A 21,106-nucleotide genomic window follows, 5' to 3' on the forward strand; every position below is an offset into this window, starting at 1 on the left:
CAAATAAACAATTTTTGTGCGTGTGTGCGAATTAAAAAAATAAAAATAAAAATGTAAAAAACAAAATAAATTTTTGATACTAGAAACGCGCGTTGTAAACTCAGCTCAGGTATAAATTTAGCAATAAATTAACAATAAAAAAATCATAGACTGCAATTTTGTGTACACTTTTTATACAGTTGAAAAATTAACGAAAATTTTGAAGAACCAAAAATATTTAAACATGCTGAGGCAGTTGCTTAGCAGGGCTTAAAAAATACTTTGTTAAGAATAAGAAGCGGAAATAGTTGAGAGCAGCAACAAATTTTTTAGACACGTGCGAATTTATGGCGCCGCGTCGCAGCAGCAGTAGCGGTAACTCTCAACAGCAGCAGCAGCAGCAGCAACAACTAGAGCTACAACTCCAGCAACAGCAGCAGCAGCAGGAGCTGCATCTCTACAACTCCACTCTCCACTTCCCGACTCCACCAGTAAACATGGCGCCCATGCAGCAAACGCTCAGCGTCGGCGTTCAGTTGACGCGCTGCTGCTATCCTAACGGTGAATGCACCAAACTGGACACCCTCATCGCCCTGGATGATCAGAGTCGGCTCGGCGACTATGTGCGCGTGGTGTGCAACAATGAGAACTGCAACGAGGGCCAGTATATGCATCGGGATTGCTTCGAGCAGTGGGAGGCGGGCGTGCTGCAGCAGCTGAAGGCGAGCGCTCGGGGTCGCAGCTGGTCGGAGCGGCAGCGAGTGCAGCAGTTGTGGACCAAAAAGGGCTACGATCTGGTCTATAAGAATTGCAGCTGCAAGTGCGGCCGTGGGCATTTGCGCAAGGATCTGGAATGGCCGCCGACTGGAATTTGTTTCCAGCGGTCGTTGATTGGCGGCGGCAGCGGCAGCGATGACGATGACAAAAAGGCGAAGGCGAAGAAGAAGCGAAATCGCAATACCAATGGGAATGCCAACAATAACAACAACAACAACAACTCAGCCAACAACCTAAAACAAGGTGTTGTTGCTCTAGCGCCAATCAACACGAATGCGGCGAATATTACGCCCAATCCGAATGTGGGCGTGATTGGCTCTGGTTTGCCCCACAACAACAACAGCAACGCCAGCAACAACAACAGCAGCAGCAATAATCAGGCAACTGGCTTGCAGCCCAGTGTTGTGGCAACCCTCAGCAACATACTCATGAGCAACAACAACAACAACAACAGCAATGGTAACAACAACAATCACAATGTGTTGGGCCTAGATTTGCGTGCTCGCGCTGGAAGCCTCTCTTCCAGTGGTTCCAGTTCGCCCTCGGCCTCGCAGTCCAGCGCGGACAGTTCGCTCTCGCCCGTGCAGCAGCAACAGTTGCACTATCAGCAACAGCAACAACAGCAGCAATTGCAGCTGCTGCAACAACAACAACAACATAACGGCCTCGGCCTGGCCAAGTGCCTGCTGCAGCCACCAACACCATCAGCAGCAGCAGCACCGCAGCTGCCCTCCTTGGCCAACATCAGCGGATTCAAGCCGCTCGCCAGCTACGATCAGCAGCAGCTCGTGCAGCAGCAGAAGAACAAAGAAGTCGAAATCTACTCGGAGCGTGTGCGGTAAGTTAACAGTAAATAATACACACTTTAGCCTTCCAGTGCAGCCCTCACTCCTTGCCCCCCTATCGTTTGCGCCTTCACTTGATTGAATTTGAAAATTTCCCAACATGTGGGCGCAATGTCAATAATTCGAAATTCGAAACAAAAGTGAGGAACAAAATTAGAAATTTGTATCTACACTAAATGACAAAATTGGGCAAATGAAAGAAACAATGAAAAAGAGAATAAATAATTCATTGAAAAAATATACTTAATGCTACATAAATGTATTTTAATTTATTTACGAAAGATATTTTCTTTAATAGAAAATTAAATTAATAGAAAATATATACATACATAGACGGTTACTTACAAAAAAACTTCTTTCATTGAAAAAAAAAAAAAAAAAAAAAATAAATAAATAAAAAAAAAAAATAAAAATAAAAATAAATAAAAATAAATGAAAATAATATATATATATATATATTTTTTTTTTTTTTTATTTATTTATTTTTTTTTTTTTTGTGTTCATTATAACATGCTAATCATATAAACATTGGAGTATTTCACATTTTAAAGATTTTAATCCATGACCATTGTGATTAATTTCTTGTTTGATAGTGTTCGAAAGCAAATGTTTGTTTGTTTGCCGAAGTATTTTTTTTTTTTTTTAATATTGTTGCGCTTATATAACCTTGATATTTCCAAAACGATTCTCACTCGCAAACAGCTGCCAAATATAAAAAGAAAAAGATTAATCGCCGAAATTAATTCAAATTATTTGTAAAATATGTCTCTTGAAATAAATCACAAGATCTTTTTTTTGTTTTTGTTTCTCTTTTTTGTAAATACTTTCAAGGAAGCTCGCTTGCATTATGCAAATCAAGCACACTTAATCACACCAAGCTATACATATGTATGTCTCTTTCTCTGTTTTCCTCGCAGCTTTACTTCCTTTCGCCTGCACAGTACTTTCGCTCTCTCGCTCGCTCGCTCTCTCGCTGATCTTCCAATTCCTGCCTGCCTCGTCGCATTCTGTTTGCGAATTTCAAGCGTTGCGTTTTTTTTTTTCGCTTTGCCATTCTGCTTGTTATTTCCTTTTTGGTCGCACATTTATTATTTATTTATATACGTACGTACGTATGTACATACATATGTGTGTGTATGTTTGTACTTGTATTACGAGTTTCACTTTTATCGAATTCAGTTTATTTATTTTGTTTCTCTTCTTTTCTTTCGCTTGTGCGCTTGCTTTATCTGTTTGTATGTTTTTATCCATTACTTTGGGTCAAGGTTTGGTATTCGCCTGCTCCTTGCCCTCGCCGTTTCTCGTTGATTGAAGACTTGCCCTCACACATGCGAAATTAATCATCAAAATTTATTGAAAGCTTCAACAGCCGAAATATATTAAGAACTATGTAAATTCTTACACACATACATATACATCGATCTGTGTATGTGTGTGTATATACTTTTATTTTCATTATGACCAATTTTAAAATTTCCGTTTCTCAACGCGAGTTCGTCGTTGGGCGCATTAGAATTCATTCCAGTCCGATAAAAAATACAAATGTGTGTGTATGTGTGGGTGTGTGCGAGCAAAACAAGCTGCAAATGGTAAACAACAACATGACGACTACGAAGAAGAACGAAGAACGAAAAAAAATAGATCGTGCTTTTATATTTGGCTGTGGCCCTCTTTTTGCTCTTATTTCTTATTGATTTCCAAGCTCTTCTCTCATATAATACATATGTATATACATACATACTCATAGACATGCCTGTGTGCTCCGCTCTGGGTTTTTGTCTTTCTCTTCTTCTTCGTCTTCTGTTTTGCACAAGATCTGCACAGCCTGAGCCTGTCCCGCGTTACCCTTTCATCATGTGTCGTGTGCTCGTTCAACCCCGAAAAACAGAAGACAAAAACAAACCAGCTTCTAATTCCCTTCATCGTTTAGGCTCTCTTCTTTTCTGTTTTCGTTGTTATTGTGCTTGCTTTTGTCCAGTTTTCAAGGCCGTAATATTTGTTTTTATTTTTATTCTTTCAGCTCTCTCATTTGCTGTTGTTGTTGTTCTTGTCGCAGCTTTCGAATATTCTTTGTGTCTCTTCTCTGATTTAATTTTGATCTGTTATATTGCTTCAAGCGCACAGTTGTTGCGCCTATGTCACATACACAGCCGCTCTCACGCTCTTTAACACACTCTCTCTCTCTCTTGAAGACTCGGTGCAAAGCTTGTGCTTGCTTCTGTTTATGCATTGCATTTGCTGCTTATCAAGAGAGAGGGAGATGGAAAAAAAACCGGCTGATGTGTATTATTTTCTGCGTTTGCACTTTTTAATTCATAAAAGCAAACAATTTTTTTTATCGCTTTTTATTTCCTTTGCGTATTTGTTTATTATTTTTTTTTTTGTTGTTTGCTATTTATAACGCCACACGCGGCGACTTTATTTTTATTTTTAGTATATTTGATAAACAAACGTTTTTAGGCATTTTCTGACTTTGCTATTCGCGCGTTTGTAGCTCTTTAATATTTATTTAATTCGCCCTTCCAATGCTACTGCTGCTGCTGCCGCTGCCGAGCGTGCCTAAGCTTTGCAGATACTCACACACAAACGCACATTGTTATTTGTGTGTGACTCTGTATGTGTAACGTGTTTGCCGGCATTTTCTTTTTATGTATTCGTCGTATTCAATGTCAAGGTTAAGACATATTTTATGTATTCATTTTGTTTGGGTGTTTGTTTTTATGATTTTTTATTCTTTGCCGCTCTTTCGTCTGCCTACAGTAAAAACAAACTTTTTTTCTCTGTGTGTGTGCAGAAAGCTCTTCCTGTTTGGAGCAGCCGTAACAACAAAAGCAGCAGCAGCAGCAACAACAACAACAACAGCAACCATAAAGAGCTAAAAGATTTCTCCCGCTGCTTTGTCTGCAAATGATTTATGCCCCCACCGTTGTGATTAGTCATGGTCTGTGCACAGCGCCACCCTTCTCCCTCTCTGTCCCTCTCTCTTCCGCACTACCGACCATTTGCACTCTATTCAAATGTCGCCTGTCCGTCTCTCTTCACACCCACGTGTTGCGAATGGCTGTGCGTTGTTCGGTCGTGTGCTTCAAATCTATATCTATTGCCTCTTTTACTATTCTTTGCGTAGGCGCTGCCATACGGCCGTGCCCTCTTCCACTATTCCTCTCCGCCTTTTCGCGCTGTCTTCCTGCTTGCATCTAAATACATGAGATTCACGAACTTTCCTGAAGAAACGAGGGGAGAGAAAAAAAGTAAACAACTAGGGAATAGCGCCCGCGCTCAATTGAAAACAAATTGCGCAGGGCTCCGCGCCGCAAATAGTTGTAGTTGCAGTTGTTGTTGTTGTAGCTTTACTAATGTGCATTTGAAATAAAAACAATCGCAACAACAGCAACAAATACACAAACGGAATATGAAAAACAATTACCAAGTGTCTACGAATTTGTTTTTATCGACGCCATCAGGCGCAAGTCTTTGCCTCGCCCTCGCCTCCTCCCTCGCTGTTGCTTGGTAGTGCGACGTGAAAAATTATACTTAAAAAGTGTGCATAATGTTGTCAGGTGGGCACGACCTGCGACAGGCGAAATACCCTGTTAATAATACTACTATTAATAATACGGCGATCGATGATTCGCAATTATCGATATTTTTCCCCACAATAAAAACCACTTGATCGATAATTTACAGTATAATATATCGGCTACCACATTTACTATACAAACCAGATTTTGCTCTCATTATGTTTTTGACGCAGTTTGACAGATAATCGATAATGTTATCGATAAGTTAAAATAAATAAAATTGTTTCTCTATCCGTTTTCACAGCTTGAAATCGTATGTTTATCGGTATGTTATCGATTACCGATGACTCACACAGTTGAATTTGTGCTAGGTATCTCTGTATTCCCGTCATACCCCCTAGTCGCCCACTTAGCGCTATGTGGTATTACAAGTATTAACAAATTTCGCACGACTTTGGTTTTTAGCTGGTGTTGATTATATGGAACTACGACTGGGGCACTCGTATTGGACTGCCCGCCCAATCCATTTAAACCATATCGTGCAGCTTGAGAATATATTGTATATGCATATATCAGCTCATATATATGTATTTATAAATATATGTAGTTACTTGTGTGTAGTAAAAATTATGAAATAGTATTATTGCCGCCGTCGCGTCACTCGCATTGCCAGATGTCATTTGCAAATTGTTTTTGCTTAGGCCGGGCAAAAGGGGGGTGATGGGGTTGGCATCGGCGGCGGGGTAGCGGGAGGTATTAGCCTGTTATTCATATAACACTAATTGAGCACGTTCCAAAATTGTCGTCTAGACTTGAAGCATAAAATCTGCAATGTAAAAATTTTATTATTGCGGAAGCAAATTTCCATTACATTACATTAATTGTTGTTTTTGTTTTTGTTTGTGGGTTTTTGTGTGAAGAATTGGAATAGAGGTTCTCACTAAATATCAATATACCAGGCAACAAATAGACGTATATAAATATAAATAGAAAATGTATATTTTGTGTAAGGTTAGGTTTTTGGAAAAACATATACGTTCATGTATATAAAATTGTTTGCATATAGGGGCCGCAGCGAAGCATGAAATAAACTGAACTCAAGGGGGCGGTCAGAAGTCAAAGGGCAGATGGCTTGATGTCCATTTACAGCCAAATTGAGGAAACATTAAAAAAGACGTTGACACTTGGCGTTAAATAATTAGAAATTATTGTTGGGCATTTGGTGAGGGTATGAACAGTGGGGGTTTCATTTTAGAAATTCTTCAAAAAGTTTTAGATTTCTGTTTGAAAATGGTAGAATTGAAAAAAGTGTAAGATGGAGTTGAAGAATATAAACAAACATTTCTACAAAATATGAAAGCTAAGGTGAATCAAAATAATATTCAAAAAATTTTTAAATATTAAGAATTATTAAAAACAAATTTAAGTTCCAATACTTATATAATGCATTAAAAATATATAATTTTGTTCATGAAAATAGTAGAGCTGCATAAAGAAATATAAAGATGATCGATTTTGGTTTAGAATAGAAAGAAATGAGAAAAATTGTGAACAATTTTCTAAATTCTTCCTGTTCAATCTATGTATATATACATGTCTGTGTATTGCTAAAGCAGCATTTGCCATATGCACGATATTCTAAGGGGAATTACCTACCTAGCCGCAGAGCCCATTTGCAAATTAAAGCACTAGCATTCTTGTGCCATGTGGCAGTGATGAGAGCAAGAAAAACTATGCAGTGGCGAAACCTTTTGGCCCGCAACACACCCAACCGAACTCTCTTTTTTCTTGTTGTAGTGCCTTGCCTACCCACACCTGACCGCAAAAGCTATTAATGAAATCTTTGCCCAAAAAACGCATGCATACCTTATATATATACATACACACACACACACACGCACACACAGCTGCAGCTGGTAAAGCCCACACGTGCGTTAATACAAGCATATCATATGCCAAAGTACCCAGTAGGAAATAGTTGCCGAAACGCGAGTAGTGCCAATGAGGCATGCAAAAGTAGAGCTTTGGGTAGTGAAATAAAAGTAAACATTAATTTATGTAAATATGTTTTTAACTATAATTTATTGATTTTTTTTTTTTTTTTTTGCCTATAACTAAGTTTGAGTTAATAACAGTAAATAACATAATTATAAAATTAAATTTATAAACATATAATTTATATTATTTCTATTATTATTAATATTTTTCATAAACTGTATTTTAATATTTATTGTTAATTTTCCAAACGGGTCTTCTGCTATATGCATATAGGTACTCATACATATATATATATATATATATGTATTAATCTGTCGTCTGCTTGCGCCTACACCACACACACACACACACACACGCTTGCATGCAACGGCGCATGTCTGACAGTCGTATCTACCTCTTTCACTCTGCTCTGCCCCCAACTCTAGTTGCATTTTCATTGCCAACAGACAATGCCAGGGCAAACTCCATTACACACGCTCACACCCACACACACACCCACCAGCAGCTGCATACACACACTGCCACAGGAGTCGCTGGCTTATAGCAAACATGCTGGGCAGGAAGCATGTGGAGCAAAATGCTGAGCCAACTGAAGCCTTTCAAGTTGCCAAAGCCGGCAAAGAGCCGCAGTGTATGCGCTTATATATATATATATATGTATATATATATGTACATATAAATGTAGTACGTGAGTGTGTGTGTGTGTGCCTGTTGTGTTTATCTGTCTGCCCTTATGTGTGTGCATTTAGGCTTTTGTGCGAGCCAAACGAGGCGAGGCCCAGGCCCAGGCACAGGAGCAGCAGCAGCAGCAGCAGCAGCAGTCGCAGTTGTTGCCGTTGCGCTGCAAGCAGAAATTGCAATCAATATTGCGGGGCTCCATTGTTGTTGTTGCCATCGAGCAGCTGCCAGACACAAAAACGCAACATGAGAAAAAAAGCAACTACAACAACAACAACCTACAACATAGCTGGCAACAGTAAAAACGAGGCTCGTAAATGAAAGCAGCTCTCAGAGCAAGAATGAAAAATTTCACATATACAAATGCAGCTATATATGTATATGTATGTATGTATGTATATGTATGTATATTCACAGTCGCATTCGCATATGAAAACATTTTTGCAAAATAAAAAAAATAAAAAAATTACGATAGATGTCGACTCCCTCTTTTGGGGCCACATAGAGGCTCCACAATGGCAGCAGTGCACACACACACACACATTCACATACTCATACTCACACAGCCCACCCACTCACTCACACGCACTCTTCCGTTCATTCATAGGCAGCACTCACTTTAGTTGGTTTGTTTGCCTGTGCCCTATTTGATATCCATTAAAACGATTCAGTTGCCATTTTATACTCCCAATCTCTGAAAATATGCATGCAAATGCATCCTCTGCTTGTGTGTGTGTGTAAGTGTATTGGTGTCCATTTGATTTTCAATTTGTGTCGCTTTGCATCCTTTTTTGTGACTCTGCCTGATGCTTTCTATGTTCGCTTTTATTTGTTTATTAGTTTTGGGCGCACAGTTGCAATTTTCATTTAGCCATTGGAGCTGCTTGGGTGGAGGGGGGCGGTTGAGGTGTGCACAAATTAGAGATATGGTATATGTATTTCGATATTGTGCGGCGCCTCCTGCCTGTCGTCTGGCAGCCATAAATCATTTTGCCGTTGCGTTGCTCCATTGCAAATGTTTTGTTAATTGAGATCAAGATAGGCTAAGCTAAGCTTGGCTAAGAGCCGAGTGAAAAATTGTAAATAGCTCAAATTGATCAGCTAAATCCGATTGAATGGTTATAGAGAAATTTATATAGACAATAAAACTCTGATAATAATTATTAAATTCCTTTTTAATTTTTGTTGATGCTATTGATAAATATAACACACATTTCGTAATCTCAAAAAAATAAATAATAATTTTAAACTACAAATACGCTAAATTAAATACTAATAAAATTTAAAAAATACGTTTTATAATTTTACTTAATAAAAATACAAAAAATATATATATTATTATTATTATTATTTTTTTTTTCAATTCAATTAAAAGTTATAAATTACGTTTCAATATCTCTCTAATATCTAAAAATATGCAAAAATGATTTGAAATACGTTTTAAAATCTTCCCAAAAATGTGTTTTTAGACCTTGGAGTCTTATAATTATTTCCATCAATTCTAATATTTAATAACTGTTTGATAACTCAATTAAATTACATTCGCATTAATGAATTGAAATTCAATTTTGACTAAACAGAAAACAAATTTTGCAAATTATAATGGCAGCCGCAATTTGATTATTTTTCGTCCAATATAATGCTGGTAATTGTGGTAATTGAAATTGCCGGTTATTAAGACCGTAATTTATGAGTGTGTGTGTGTGAGTGTCGGTGTTGAGTGATAATTGTAATTGCATTGCTCGACATTTCATTTGGACTGGGGTAAGCTTTTTCGGGAATTGCATATCTTTCGGCATATAGATTAACCAATTTTTTGGGTAGCAGTTCGTTCGCTTGATGATCGCCCCGGACACGCCCCCTTACGGCAAGTCAGACATTAAGCAGCAAAAGCAATAAGAACACCAACAACAGCAACAACAACGGAAACATGAATGTATTTATTTATTTTGCTGCTTCATCGTAAAAATAATTTGGTTTTATTGCCATGGAAAAATTTTTGTTTGGATGAAGTCGGAGAAAAAGGCTGAAAAGGCTGAAAAGAAAGACTTGTGCAGAGTCAAGTTGCAGTCATTGTTGTGCCTGTTGCTAATGTTGCATGCAACCAAAAAGTACGTAAACCCCAAGCCCCAAAAAAAGGCAATCGTAACGCGTTTTATGTCCTCGTCATGCTGTTGGGGCCCGACTTTAATTTGGGGTCCGTTGCAAATCCGCAAATCAACGCCACATGCGCTCGCTTTCTGTTAACCCGAAAAAAAAAGAAATAAAAATAAAAACTAAAATAAATCAATCAAGAGTACTCGATTGAAAGTTACCCTTTTTTTTTTTTGGTATTTATTCCTGTGAATATTTTAGCTTAATTTCTAGAATTTTGCCTGAAATAATGATTTTATATGTAATATCTGAGTCAATAAATCATGTCTTTGTTTTCAATATAAGAAACTATAAAATAGTTTCTGTGACAGACAAAAGAAATATGTAACAACTAAATTTTCCATTGTTCTTTTCTTATATTATACATTATATGAATGTTGAATAGATAAGTGTAGATAAATGTGGAATGATATTTAGTAGTTCTCATAATTCTTAGTTCCTGTTTTGAAATACTCATGTTATGATAACTTAAATGTATCATAATATTTGTTTAAGTAAGGTATTCGAAACCTCTATGTATCAAATTTAAGCTAACTTTAACTTTTGTTGTTCCTAAGATTGTGTAGATGGATTCAATTTTTGACAATATGGATTGATATTTAGAAGCTGGTACAAGTATTATTTAGCTATGGTACTATTGAACGGTATATATGTATACCAAGTGTAAACACAATAGCTCTGCTAGTTTCTGAGTTGACACAGACAGCTCAAAGATTAAACAATGGGAGATGATAGTGTTATAGTTCTTATTTGAGTATGGTATGAAAGATTTTATATGCCAACTTTAAACACAATAGCTTTTATAGTTTCTGAGTTCGCTTAAATAGTTTATTAAGTTTATATAGATCGAGCTCACAGCTCTAATAATATATATTTCCTTAATGGGTCTGTTGCTTGCATAATTGATGTATACCCGTTTTTCGTAATTTTTAATGATTACAGGGTATACAAATTGCACTCATGCAATGACTGCCTGCAGCATGTCTGCGCTCCTTACATATATGTACGTATGTATGTCTGTATGCACACACACGTGTATTTAATTGCTGTGGGCTGCCTTTCATCTGTTTTTCCATCTGTATATTTCTTTCCGCTTTGCTGTCCTTCTCACCCTCTGTCCCTCTCTGTCTGTCTGCCATTGATATTTGGTTTTTGGCCATGGACTCAACACTTATTCAATTAAACAAAACGCAAAAGTTGTTAACTTGGCTCTCAGCTCAATAGCCATAGCATATGCAACGCCCAACTCTCGCCGCCGATCAAAATCATGGAGCGTCAAATTGTTATGAGCATAAGATGAGACGATACAAATGGCAACGGTTATCGCACCAAAGTAACGCAATCAGTCGTGACAGAGAAATGTCTCTAGCCCTCGCCCTAGCCCCCGCCTTGGCCCTCGCTCTCGCCCTTTCTCAAAGAGACAAACAAGCAGCCAACACAGAGAACTAAGCACATGCTGACTGCAACTAAATAGATATTATATAAGCATAAAGAATATGTTTGCCGCCAGCTAAAGAAAGAAATTGAAGACTTTTCGCACTTTCTCTCTTTCACTCTCACTCTCTCTCTCTCTCCGACACCATCCATCCATTCATAGTAGTACTTGAGCTAGTGAACTAAACAAGCTAATAATCATAAAACCAAATGAGTTTGAACGTCGCAACAGACTCTGTATGTCTGTCTGTCTCTCTCTCTCTCTCTTTCGACAGGATATTTGGGGCATCTTGCAGCAGCAAGCAGCGTGTGGCATGCCGCGAGTGGCATAGAGCACACAGAGCTCAGGGCGACAAAAAAATCATCAACATTATCGTCAATGTTTGCGCTGTCGAGAGTGACGATTAAAATTTAAGCTTCATTTGAGCTTTGTTGTGGGCGTCGATTGGGGGTGTGGCTGCATGCTTCACTGGCTAACTGACTGACTGACTGGCTGAATACGCCGTCAAAGAAGCTGTCTTGTGATTGAGTAGGTGTCAATAATCGTTGGGGCTATACAAATATATATTAACATATATACACAGATGTGTGAAATGCGATTATAATGCAGAGTTAAGCTATATAGCTTATAAGTCTGTGTACTTGAGTTGTCTCTTATAAAACGAATGCAATGAAATTGACCTGTCGCTGCAAAGGTTAAGTGACAAAAAAAAAAAAAAAAAAAATTAATTTTTCCATATATTAAAGTTGAATCAGAAACTTATATATTATAGACATATTTATCACTCTTGACTCTTATATCTGGAAATATAATGAAAATGTAAAGGTGGGAAGCTTAAAATATTATCTAGAAATAGTTAGATAGCTAGATAGATAGTATTGATAAGATAAGGCTTGCTTTTGATGGAAAATCTTTTCATTTCTTTAGTTTATGTTAAGTTGGAATATTTTTTTTAGAGTGGTTTCTGATGAGTTCTTCAAGGGTAGACCATATCATCTATTATATATCTTCAACTTTATTTAAGCTGTTCTAAGCAAGTTACAATATTTTGCTTGCAAGTATTTTTTTATATCAAATCAATTAATTAAATATACCGTTGTAGCTATTACAGTTCAATTTTCCGTTGACTAAACTCCCCCATTCATAGCGAAGTTCATGTGTCAATTAATAGAGCATCGTTTAGTTTTTGGCTTGAACAACTATCACAAAGCCTGCTATAGAAAAAAAAAAACCAAACTTTCTCACGCCACAATTTTGTTGTAATATGGCCAACCCAATCACCGATATAATTAATAATAGCTACAACAACATCAACAACAACAATAGCAACAACAACACTTCAGGCCAATGAGCTCTGGCAATGATCGTTGCTGCTTCGTTGGCTGCGATGAACGCTGTTGGCTTTTTATTTAGTTGTTGTTGTTGTTGTTGTTGTTGTTGCTTTTTGCCTGGCGGCGCTTTGAAAGACGGCGCTCAAATGAAATTGCAACGTATCTATTGCAATAGCAGCAACAACAACAATAACAGCAACAACAACAGTAACAGTTGCAATTTAGCTGTAACAACAACAGTTTATTGAACTTCTGGCAGGCGCCAGTTACAATTAAAAATAAATGTTTTATGTTTAAAATTGAAAAAAAAAGAGAAGCATAGAGTAGCTAAACCCCTCACTAAGTTGTCAGTTGATTCAATTAAAAAATAAACTACTGCGAAAAAAAAAAAAAGAATGTGCGCGGAAATGCAAGACTTGAAAATACCCTGAGCAATGGACACCCTTAGGAAATTAAAATGGGGATGCTTTTGAAATATACGTATAGAGATACGAGTATACAATATGTAGTTTATGGTAGCCTTACAAATTTTGAGCTTGCATATGTGTGACTACACAGAGTCCCAAGAGTCTAGTATTTTAAATAGTTTTGTTTACATATTAATGGGGAATATGAGAAGATACCAAATGTTAAAAAATGCTTCAAATTTCATTAGGAAACTATGTATACGTTAATTGCTTGATCAACCTTGAAAGATGTTTATATTTGTGATTTTTAAAACTAGCCCAACATATCGAAAAATATCGATAATATAAGCAGTAGAAATGCTATCGATAAAACAGACTTGAGCCATAAAATTTTTAGGCAGAATTAAGATATATAAATATATCTAAAAAGTCAGACTAGCTGGACAGCTAGCAGAATGTAGCTCACTTTTGGCACGCCTTCTTTTAGCCCATTGCATATATACCCTTTGCTCACTGCCTATGGTTACAGGGTAGAAAACAAAAGCGATCGCGCAGCCCAGCGACAAAATTACTGAAAGATATTAGAGATCCTTAACAGGCCATACACATATTAATATATATATTTATCTTTATATATATGTATTTGTAGGCAGTCAGGTAGACCTGCTCATATGTGCATTTAGCTACTCTACAAAAAAAATATATATAAGACCAAAAATAAAAAAAAAAGCGAAGCAACTTTCACTTTCGGTCATTTTGAGTGCCTGCGACGAGTACCGCTTGCTGCATGCCCCATGCCCCATACCCCTGAGGCTGAAGCAGTGTCTCCCTCCTCTCTCAATTGATGACAACAAAAAACTAAAAAGCGCAAAAAAGCAAAAAAAAAAAAAAAAAAAAAAAAATTGATAATAAAAATGCAACATTTATTGCGAATCGTTGGCGTCTCGAGCTTCACTTTCGTTTTTATTTCAATGTTTTTTATTTTTTTCTTTTCTTAGGCTTAAGATAAAGTTTAATTTAATGAAAAAGCGCATAAAAATTGCATTTGCCACAGATTCGTATCAATGGAACACAAATTGAAAAGAAAGTAACTATAAAATAGATGCCATTTGCATGCGTGGTGGAATCACTGCAGATAAGCGTAGCTAAATATAATTGTAGCATTTGTTCAATCGCTTTTATATGGTCAATTGAAGTTCAACTATAGTTGATAGTACTGCAGTACGTATGTATGTACCGTTAGTCAGCACTAGCTTGTTAAGTTGGGTATAACAGCTTACTAGACTTGACTAACTTGTTAAGTTGGCAGCGCTATTGCAAATTGAATTCTGTTGCTAGCTGCTACATATTTAATTAAAATAAATAGTTGCACGCTTAAGCTTATATAAATCTCATAAGTTTCACAATTTCCATGGTCTGCTAATCTGTTTTCTTAAGACCTTCTCACATAATTCAAGATTATATATTTTCTTTTCGCTTTGCTTGTTACTCCTTTATGCAAGTAAGATTTGCCATAAAGCCACACACAAAGTACATTTGCTATATATAGCTGCAGCAGCAATATATACGTATGTATGTATATACATTTCATAATATACTTGCTGGTTAATATTTATGGCCTAGGCCTTTTGCTACTACTTATAAGCTGATAAGACCATGGGCAGGGCCGCGGTCGGGCCTCTGCTCTGATGCACACACAATGAAATGCCATTGAGAAGCTGTACAAAAAAGAAAAAGAAAAAGAAGAAGAAAAAAACAGGGTATAAAAAAAGAGGAGCCGTCAGCAGATGCTACCTTAAGATTAAGGCTCAGTTACAATGGCAGCAACAGCAGCAAGACTTTTGTTGTTGTTTTTGTCTTGTTTCTCATTTTTTTTTTTCAGAGTAAATTTTCGTCGTTTTTTGTTGCTGTTGTTGTTGTTGTTGTTGTTTTGTTTTCTTAACAGCAATTTTATCGGGTGCATAAACAAGCTGCAATGTGGAGTGGGGGTTGGGGAGTTGATCGCAGGGGGGCAGAGCGTAGTAAGAGTGGGCGGTGAACGGAGCAGGGGGAGCGGGCACTGAGCAACAACTTCGACTTGCTTCGAACTTCGAACTGACTTTCAAGTTTACAAAGTCATGCAACATGGCCATGTGCAGCATCAGTTCGCTTATGCTCGTTCACTCAACTAGAAAAGGGAGTATATTGGCTTTTGCTGCTGTAAGGCTTGCTATAAGTACAAATTGATATTGAATAAGTTTAATCTATTTATAAATCTAGCAGAAAATATGATATCTGTCATCATCTTTGACAGCTCTAAGAACTCTGCTCGACTTGAGCCATTAATTTAGACCCTAAGCGAGCATTAGGCAGTCAGTTTTGAGTTCATGTTCACTTGGTGCCTTTGCTGTTGTAGCTTACCACCTCGATTGTCATTGTCATTGTTGTTGCTGCAGTTGTTGTTGCTGTTGTTGCTGGCCGCAACTGTCAGCGGCCTGTTAAAAATTATTGCAGGACATTTGCAAAAATGGCCAAAAGGCGAACTTTTTTATTTATTTATGCAAATCACTTCGGCTTTTGTGGTTGTTGTTTATTTTTGCTTTTTTTTCCTGCTTCTTCAGCTTCATATCTGTTGCAATTATAAAGCAACAACAATAACGGCAACTTGGCTGATTTTTGAGGTCACATAAACCACAGGAAAAAAGGCTGTTTAGCATATATATATATAGTTTATATAGGTTGATTTTTTGTATAAGTATAAATGCTTAAAAATATATAAACTGCTATATATAGTAGAAGCGATGATATAAATAAATTGCAAGCCTTGAATCCCCTTTGTTCAGTGGCCATTGAATACATTTTTGTATTTAGAAAAAGCGTGTTAGTGTATTGATTTTTATTTTTATTTTTGGTTTTTTTTTTTATTAATATTGCTTTTATTAATTTTATTACAGATATAAATTATAAATTTATTTAAAATGATTAGTTTCATATTTTCCAAATAATTTAATTAAAAAATTTGTTTATTTTAATTTGTATGAAAAATAAAATGAATAAATAAATAAAAAATAAAATAAATGAAATATTTTATTATTTTATATTATATGGCAAGCATAAATGTCAATAATAAAATGATATATCATTCATGAAAATACATATATGTATATTAAATGATTATTATTAAAATATCTCTTCATTATCTCATACCCTGCATTTCTGCTCTTTTCTCTTTTGCAGGTAAGTCAAGTGGACATCTTTCTGGTTTCTTTGCGACGTGTCTCAAGTGCCGGAATGAGCAACGGGCAACGGACAAATAAATCGCAGCAAATGGCGCATAATTTTAGCTTTTGCCTCGTTGCCTATTGGTGGGTGAGTTGCCTTGTCTCGACTGGGCTTAAAGATGATCTCTGCACTCAGCTTGCGCTCGCACTCTCTTTCTCTTTTCTCACTTTATGCGATTTGTTGACGCTTTAAGTTAAATGCTCCCCGCGGCGTCATAAAGCAACATTTAAGCGCAATTTAATGGTTCAATGACATAATGAATATGCAACAACACGCGCACAGCAGACGCTGCCACTAGTAGTAGCTGTCCTCCTGCTCTTGGCTGCCAGCTAATTAGCTGCATTCATAATTTTTCGTGCACATTATTTACATGCTAAGTACGGCATCAGGGACCAGGACATGGACAGGACACAGAACAGAGTCAGAGCCGGAGCTGGAGCCAGAGCTGGAGCGGAAGCCCAGACAGACATAGGAATGGGGCAAACCGCAAAAGACACAACGTTGTCCTTTCTGCCACAGCGCATTGCGCCGTTCCCCCGCTGCTTTTGCAATTTGCTCGTCTTTCGTCTTTGTTGAGCGGCTTGTCCTTGCTTGTTGCTGCTGCCACACAAAAGCCTCAGCCGCCAACTTATTTACAGTTATGCGCCTGCATTTGCAAGCTGCAAGTCGGAACTCTTACAAGTACCAGCCGAAAAAAAACTAAAAAAAAAAGAAATGAAGTTGAAAAGAAGGCAGCAGCAGCAATGAAAAGAAAAAGTAAAAATTCCACTGAAAAGTCTGTTCCGACTACTGCATACTCTGTTTTTGAGAAATGTGAATAGATAAATTGCGTATAGATTGCCTCCTAAATTGGGAATAAATAAGGAAATTCATCTAACTTTAAATTCTCCATAACTTCAATCTGATTAGAACTTGTGTTAATATACCTTGATCTACCCCGTTTGGCACTTAAAGCCAGGGTATTCACAGCGACAATAGTTGGTCGTCTGCAACTGCAGCTCGAACTGCAAGTGAAAAGTTTTTTAATTGAACAATTTTAAGTTTATATTTTATTGAACATCACGGGGAAAAAAACGATTTAAAACAAAAGCAAAAACTTGGCCAAGTTTGGAGTTTGAGTTAGCTGCTTAAAGTTTTGGGTTTGGCAACGTCTTCCACTTCGACTTCGACTTTGGGTTTGAGTTTGGGCTAAAGATGCAACCCAAGAGGACAACAAAAGAAGACGGCTTAAAGAAATGCTTCGGCAGTGCTGGCTCAGCGGGTGCATGCAACATGAGCCACGGCTGCTGCTGCCACTTTACTTAAGCCGCTTAGCATGCGCCAAAAGATTGCGCACGGCTCGTAAATAATGAAGCAAACGCCGCCAGGCAAGCACCTGGGCAACATTTTTGCCAAGGGCTTACACGAACTGTGACTTAAAAATGTTGTCGAGCTTAAAAAGTGGCAACGCTTAAGCTACGCACATTAAATCGATGAAATATTTAAACGCTACACGCTATCAATTCTCATTCTCATTTTCATTATCATTTTCCATTTCCATTTCGTATTATCCTGGCGCCTGTCCTGGCCCTAGACAAGGCCCTGGCCAAGGACCACGGACGAGCAAAGAGTCAACTGGCCAACTGGGCGCGACGCTGTTTCTGATTTATGCGACTAACTACAGCAGGGACAGAGTGAGACAGAGTGGGAAAGAGGATGCGGAGTGTGTGTGTGTGAGAGAGAGAGATAGAGGGGGAGACTGGGTAGGGTGCTTTTGTCGGGTCAGACGCGCTAATTACGCGATCAAGTCTGTTTGAGATGGGGGCGTGGCGCAATGACAATGACTAGACATTTCATTCATTCATTCAACTTTATGACTCGTCTGTCGTCTGGCTCGCTTGACTGTAAATGTAACTTTTATTTTTCAATTTTCTCAACTCTTTTTTACTAGCTTTTGTTGTTGCGGCTGCAGCAGCAGCTGCTCCTGTTGTTGTTATAGTTGTTGCTGTCGTTGTTGTAGCATTGTCCTGCGCATCTCCTCCTGTTTTTATTTATTTTTTTTTGTTAATGGTTTATTTTCTCAGTCGCATTGTTTGCCTGTCAGACATAAACCAGCCAACTGTTGTTTTAAAGAGAATCTTTAGAGAAACATAAGCTCTGTTTTTAAATTCTCTTGAAGGGTTTAGATTTGATGTGAGGATTGGGGCAGAATAATATATATGTACATTTGCTCTTCATTAATAAATGTTAAATATATTTTTTGTTTATTCATTTTTTGGTAGCAACGAACATTTTTATGAATATCTAAACTTTTTTTATTTTTCTTTCTCAAGTCCTGAAATGTAGTAGTTCCTTTTAGTTTATATTTAAAACCTCTATATACAAAAATGTTGTCTTTATTAAATGTGCTTTATATTTTTTTATATTCTATTTAATAATATTTCATGTTTGTTTTATACAAACTTATCTCTATTGATCAATATCCATTAAACATTTATTATAAATTTATCAATAATATTTCCTTCATTATAAGAGTATTTAATCTTCGTTGGGCTGCTGTTCTTCATTCGTCTCATTTTTGTCTCTGCTGTCCCGCAATTTGGAATTCTTGTTGCAAATGTTTTCTTCTCTGTCTCTCCCTCTCTCTGTATCTAATGGGACAGCGCTTGCAGCTAGTTATTGTTATTGCTGTTGTTTCAATATTTAAATTCAGCATTTATTATTTGAAATGTTAAAAATTGTGAAATGAGTTTAACATCAAATCAATTATGCAAGCATTGTTTATTTATTTTTTTAATGCATTGTAAATATATTTGCTTATAATTGAATACACATAAATATATATATATATATATATATATATATATATATATATATATATATATATATATATATATATCTTTATATCCATTTAAAAATGGCAGCACAATTGATTATGGCCATAAAAAGCATTTTGCGAGTTGTCAATTGCCATTTGGCCGAAATCTTTTTATATTATTTATCTCTGCGTCTGTTTGTGTTCGCTTTGAGTTTGAGTTTGAATCTTAATTTGTTTTCTTTTCTCCTTTTTTTGTTTTTAAGTGCCGTTTATTACGTTGACTCACTGTCAAATTACATTTGACTTGAAATTGCCAAACTTGTAAATGCTGTCAAAAAAAAAAAAAAAAAAAAAAAAAAATGATATTACTTTACAAAATAGAAAACACTAAAAAATATCATCATTTTATAAATTGTGTTTTTTCCTTTGATTTATGATATTTTAATATGCGCTTATACGATTTTAATTAGCGTTTAATTTTTTACCCATATAAATTGTTTTTTAATTGTGGTTGCTTAATGTTACAATGTTGTACCTTGAAGACGCTTATGTGGTATTTTAAAAATACTGCAAAATTCTATGTGTATTTATGTCCTTCAGCTATTATAATTTGTTGCCTTTTACTTGGCTTTAATTATGAATGTGTTTTATTTTCGATATTTAAAAAATACTGTATATTTGATATATTTACATATATACGTTTCTAGCATAGTCGCTTGCATCTATTAATATATATATATTTTTTGCATTTGATTATATTACTCATACGCCTAGGCACACCGACAATTGCTGCCGCTTGAATAGGCTCAGCTACTCAACTTGGTCAAACGAAACAAGTCGGCAATGGGGCAGCAACAACAACAGCAATGCTGACAACAACAATAACAACAGCAACAACAGCGACAAGAGCACTCAATACTGTTGCACAAAAAAACGTGCCACGCATGACAGTCACACGCATAGATACTCATACTTACACACACACATTCACATACACATACACATACACACACGCCCATTCGCTTACACGTTTGTTGCACTTTAAGGTAAATGCACTTTACAGCGTCGGCGTCGACGTCGACTGCGCTGCACTGCTATGCGTCGTGTCTGTCAAACAGTTAGCTAAAATCAAATGATGCCTTGTCGCTAACGTTTGCCACACACAAACACAACTACACAAACGCACACACACACACAAAATCAAAAAGAAGACGACAAAAAGTTGTTGGCAAAGTTTTTGAAATATTCGCATATATTGCATTATGCGACAATTTATGTTTTTTAATTAACCATCCAAAAAAAACTTTCAATTTGTCGCCGCGATGCACAAAATATATTTGCATATTGATTACAAAAAAATTGACGAAAGAAAAAAAAATCTGTGAAAAACTTCAAAAAGTTTTTCATTTACAGACATGCGGCGGCTGGGGACCTGCTCAACTGTCAATATTGAACAGAAATTAAAAAAATAATAAAAAATTACATACAAATATTTTAAAACAAACATTCATGCTCTGCTGCTCCATAAGCACAAGCTGACAGGGGGAAAAAAATCGGCAAATCCCGGAATATAAACGCGCTATATGCTTGGAAAAAGCGAAGCCTTGAAATCCACACACACACACACACACACACACACACACACACTGTGGTAGAGTACGTGCCTGGCATTTCATGGGCCGTATGAATGAAAACAAAGCATTGAAGTATGATGTTTCGCTCTCGCCCCGCATTCAGCATTTATGGCAAATATTTAAAAATTAAAAACCAAATGCAGACACGAACGCAAAGTGGAGCTTTTGGCCCTGACAGTCAGACAGACGAACGGACGGACGGATAGACAGAAAGACAGCTGGGCGATCCCATGTCTTGTCTGTCTGTCTGCCTGTTGGCATTTCCTAGAGTTCTTAAGCTCCCCTCGCA

At 36.9% G+C, this 21,106-nt stretch overlaps 1 protein-coding gene across 4 annotated transcripts in view; it reads left to right on the forward strand.

The window, feature by feature from the left end:
- LOC6572985 (headcase protein) overlaps positions 1-21,106 on the forward strand; it is a 108,207-nt gene continuing 87,101 nt past the window's right edge. For 3 of the 4 annotated variants that reach the window (XM_001999051.4, XM_044007488.1, XM_044007487.1), the window contains exon 1: positions 1-1,594. In XM_001999051.4, the coding sequence (XP_001999087.3) occupies positions 327-1,594 (1,268 nt within the window). In that variant the 5' untranslated portion in view covers positions 1-326. Of the gene's footprint in view, positions 1,595-16,341; positions 16,361-21,106 lie in introns of those variants that run through there. The other variant, XM_044007489.1, reaches the window with a different exon arrangement.

The sequence above is a fragment of the Drosophila mojavensis genome, unplaced genomic scaffold (genome assembly GCF_018153725.1).
Source record: "Drosophila mojavensis isolate 15081-1352.22 unplaced genomic scaffold, ASM1815372v1 contig_16, whole genome shotgun sequence".
Taxonomy (NCBI): Eukaryota; Metazoa; Arthropoda; class Insecta; order Diptera; family Drosophilidae; genus Drosophila; species Drosophila mojavensis.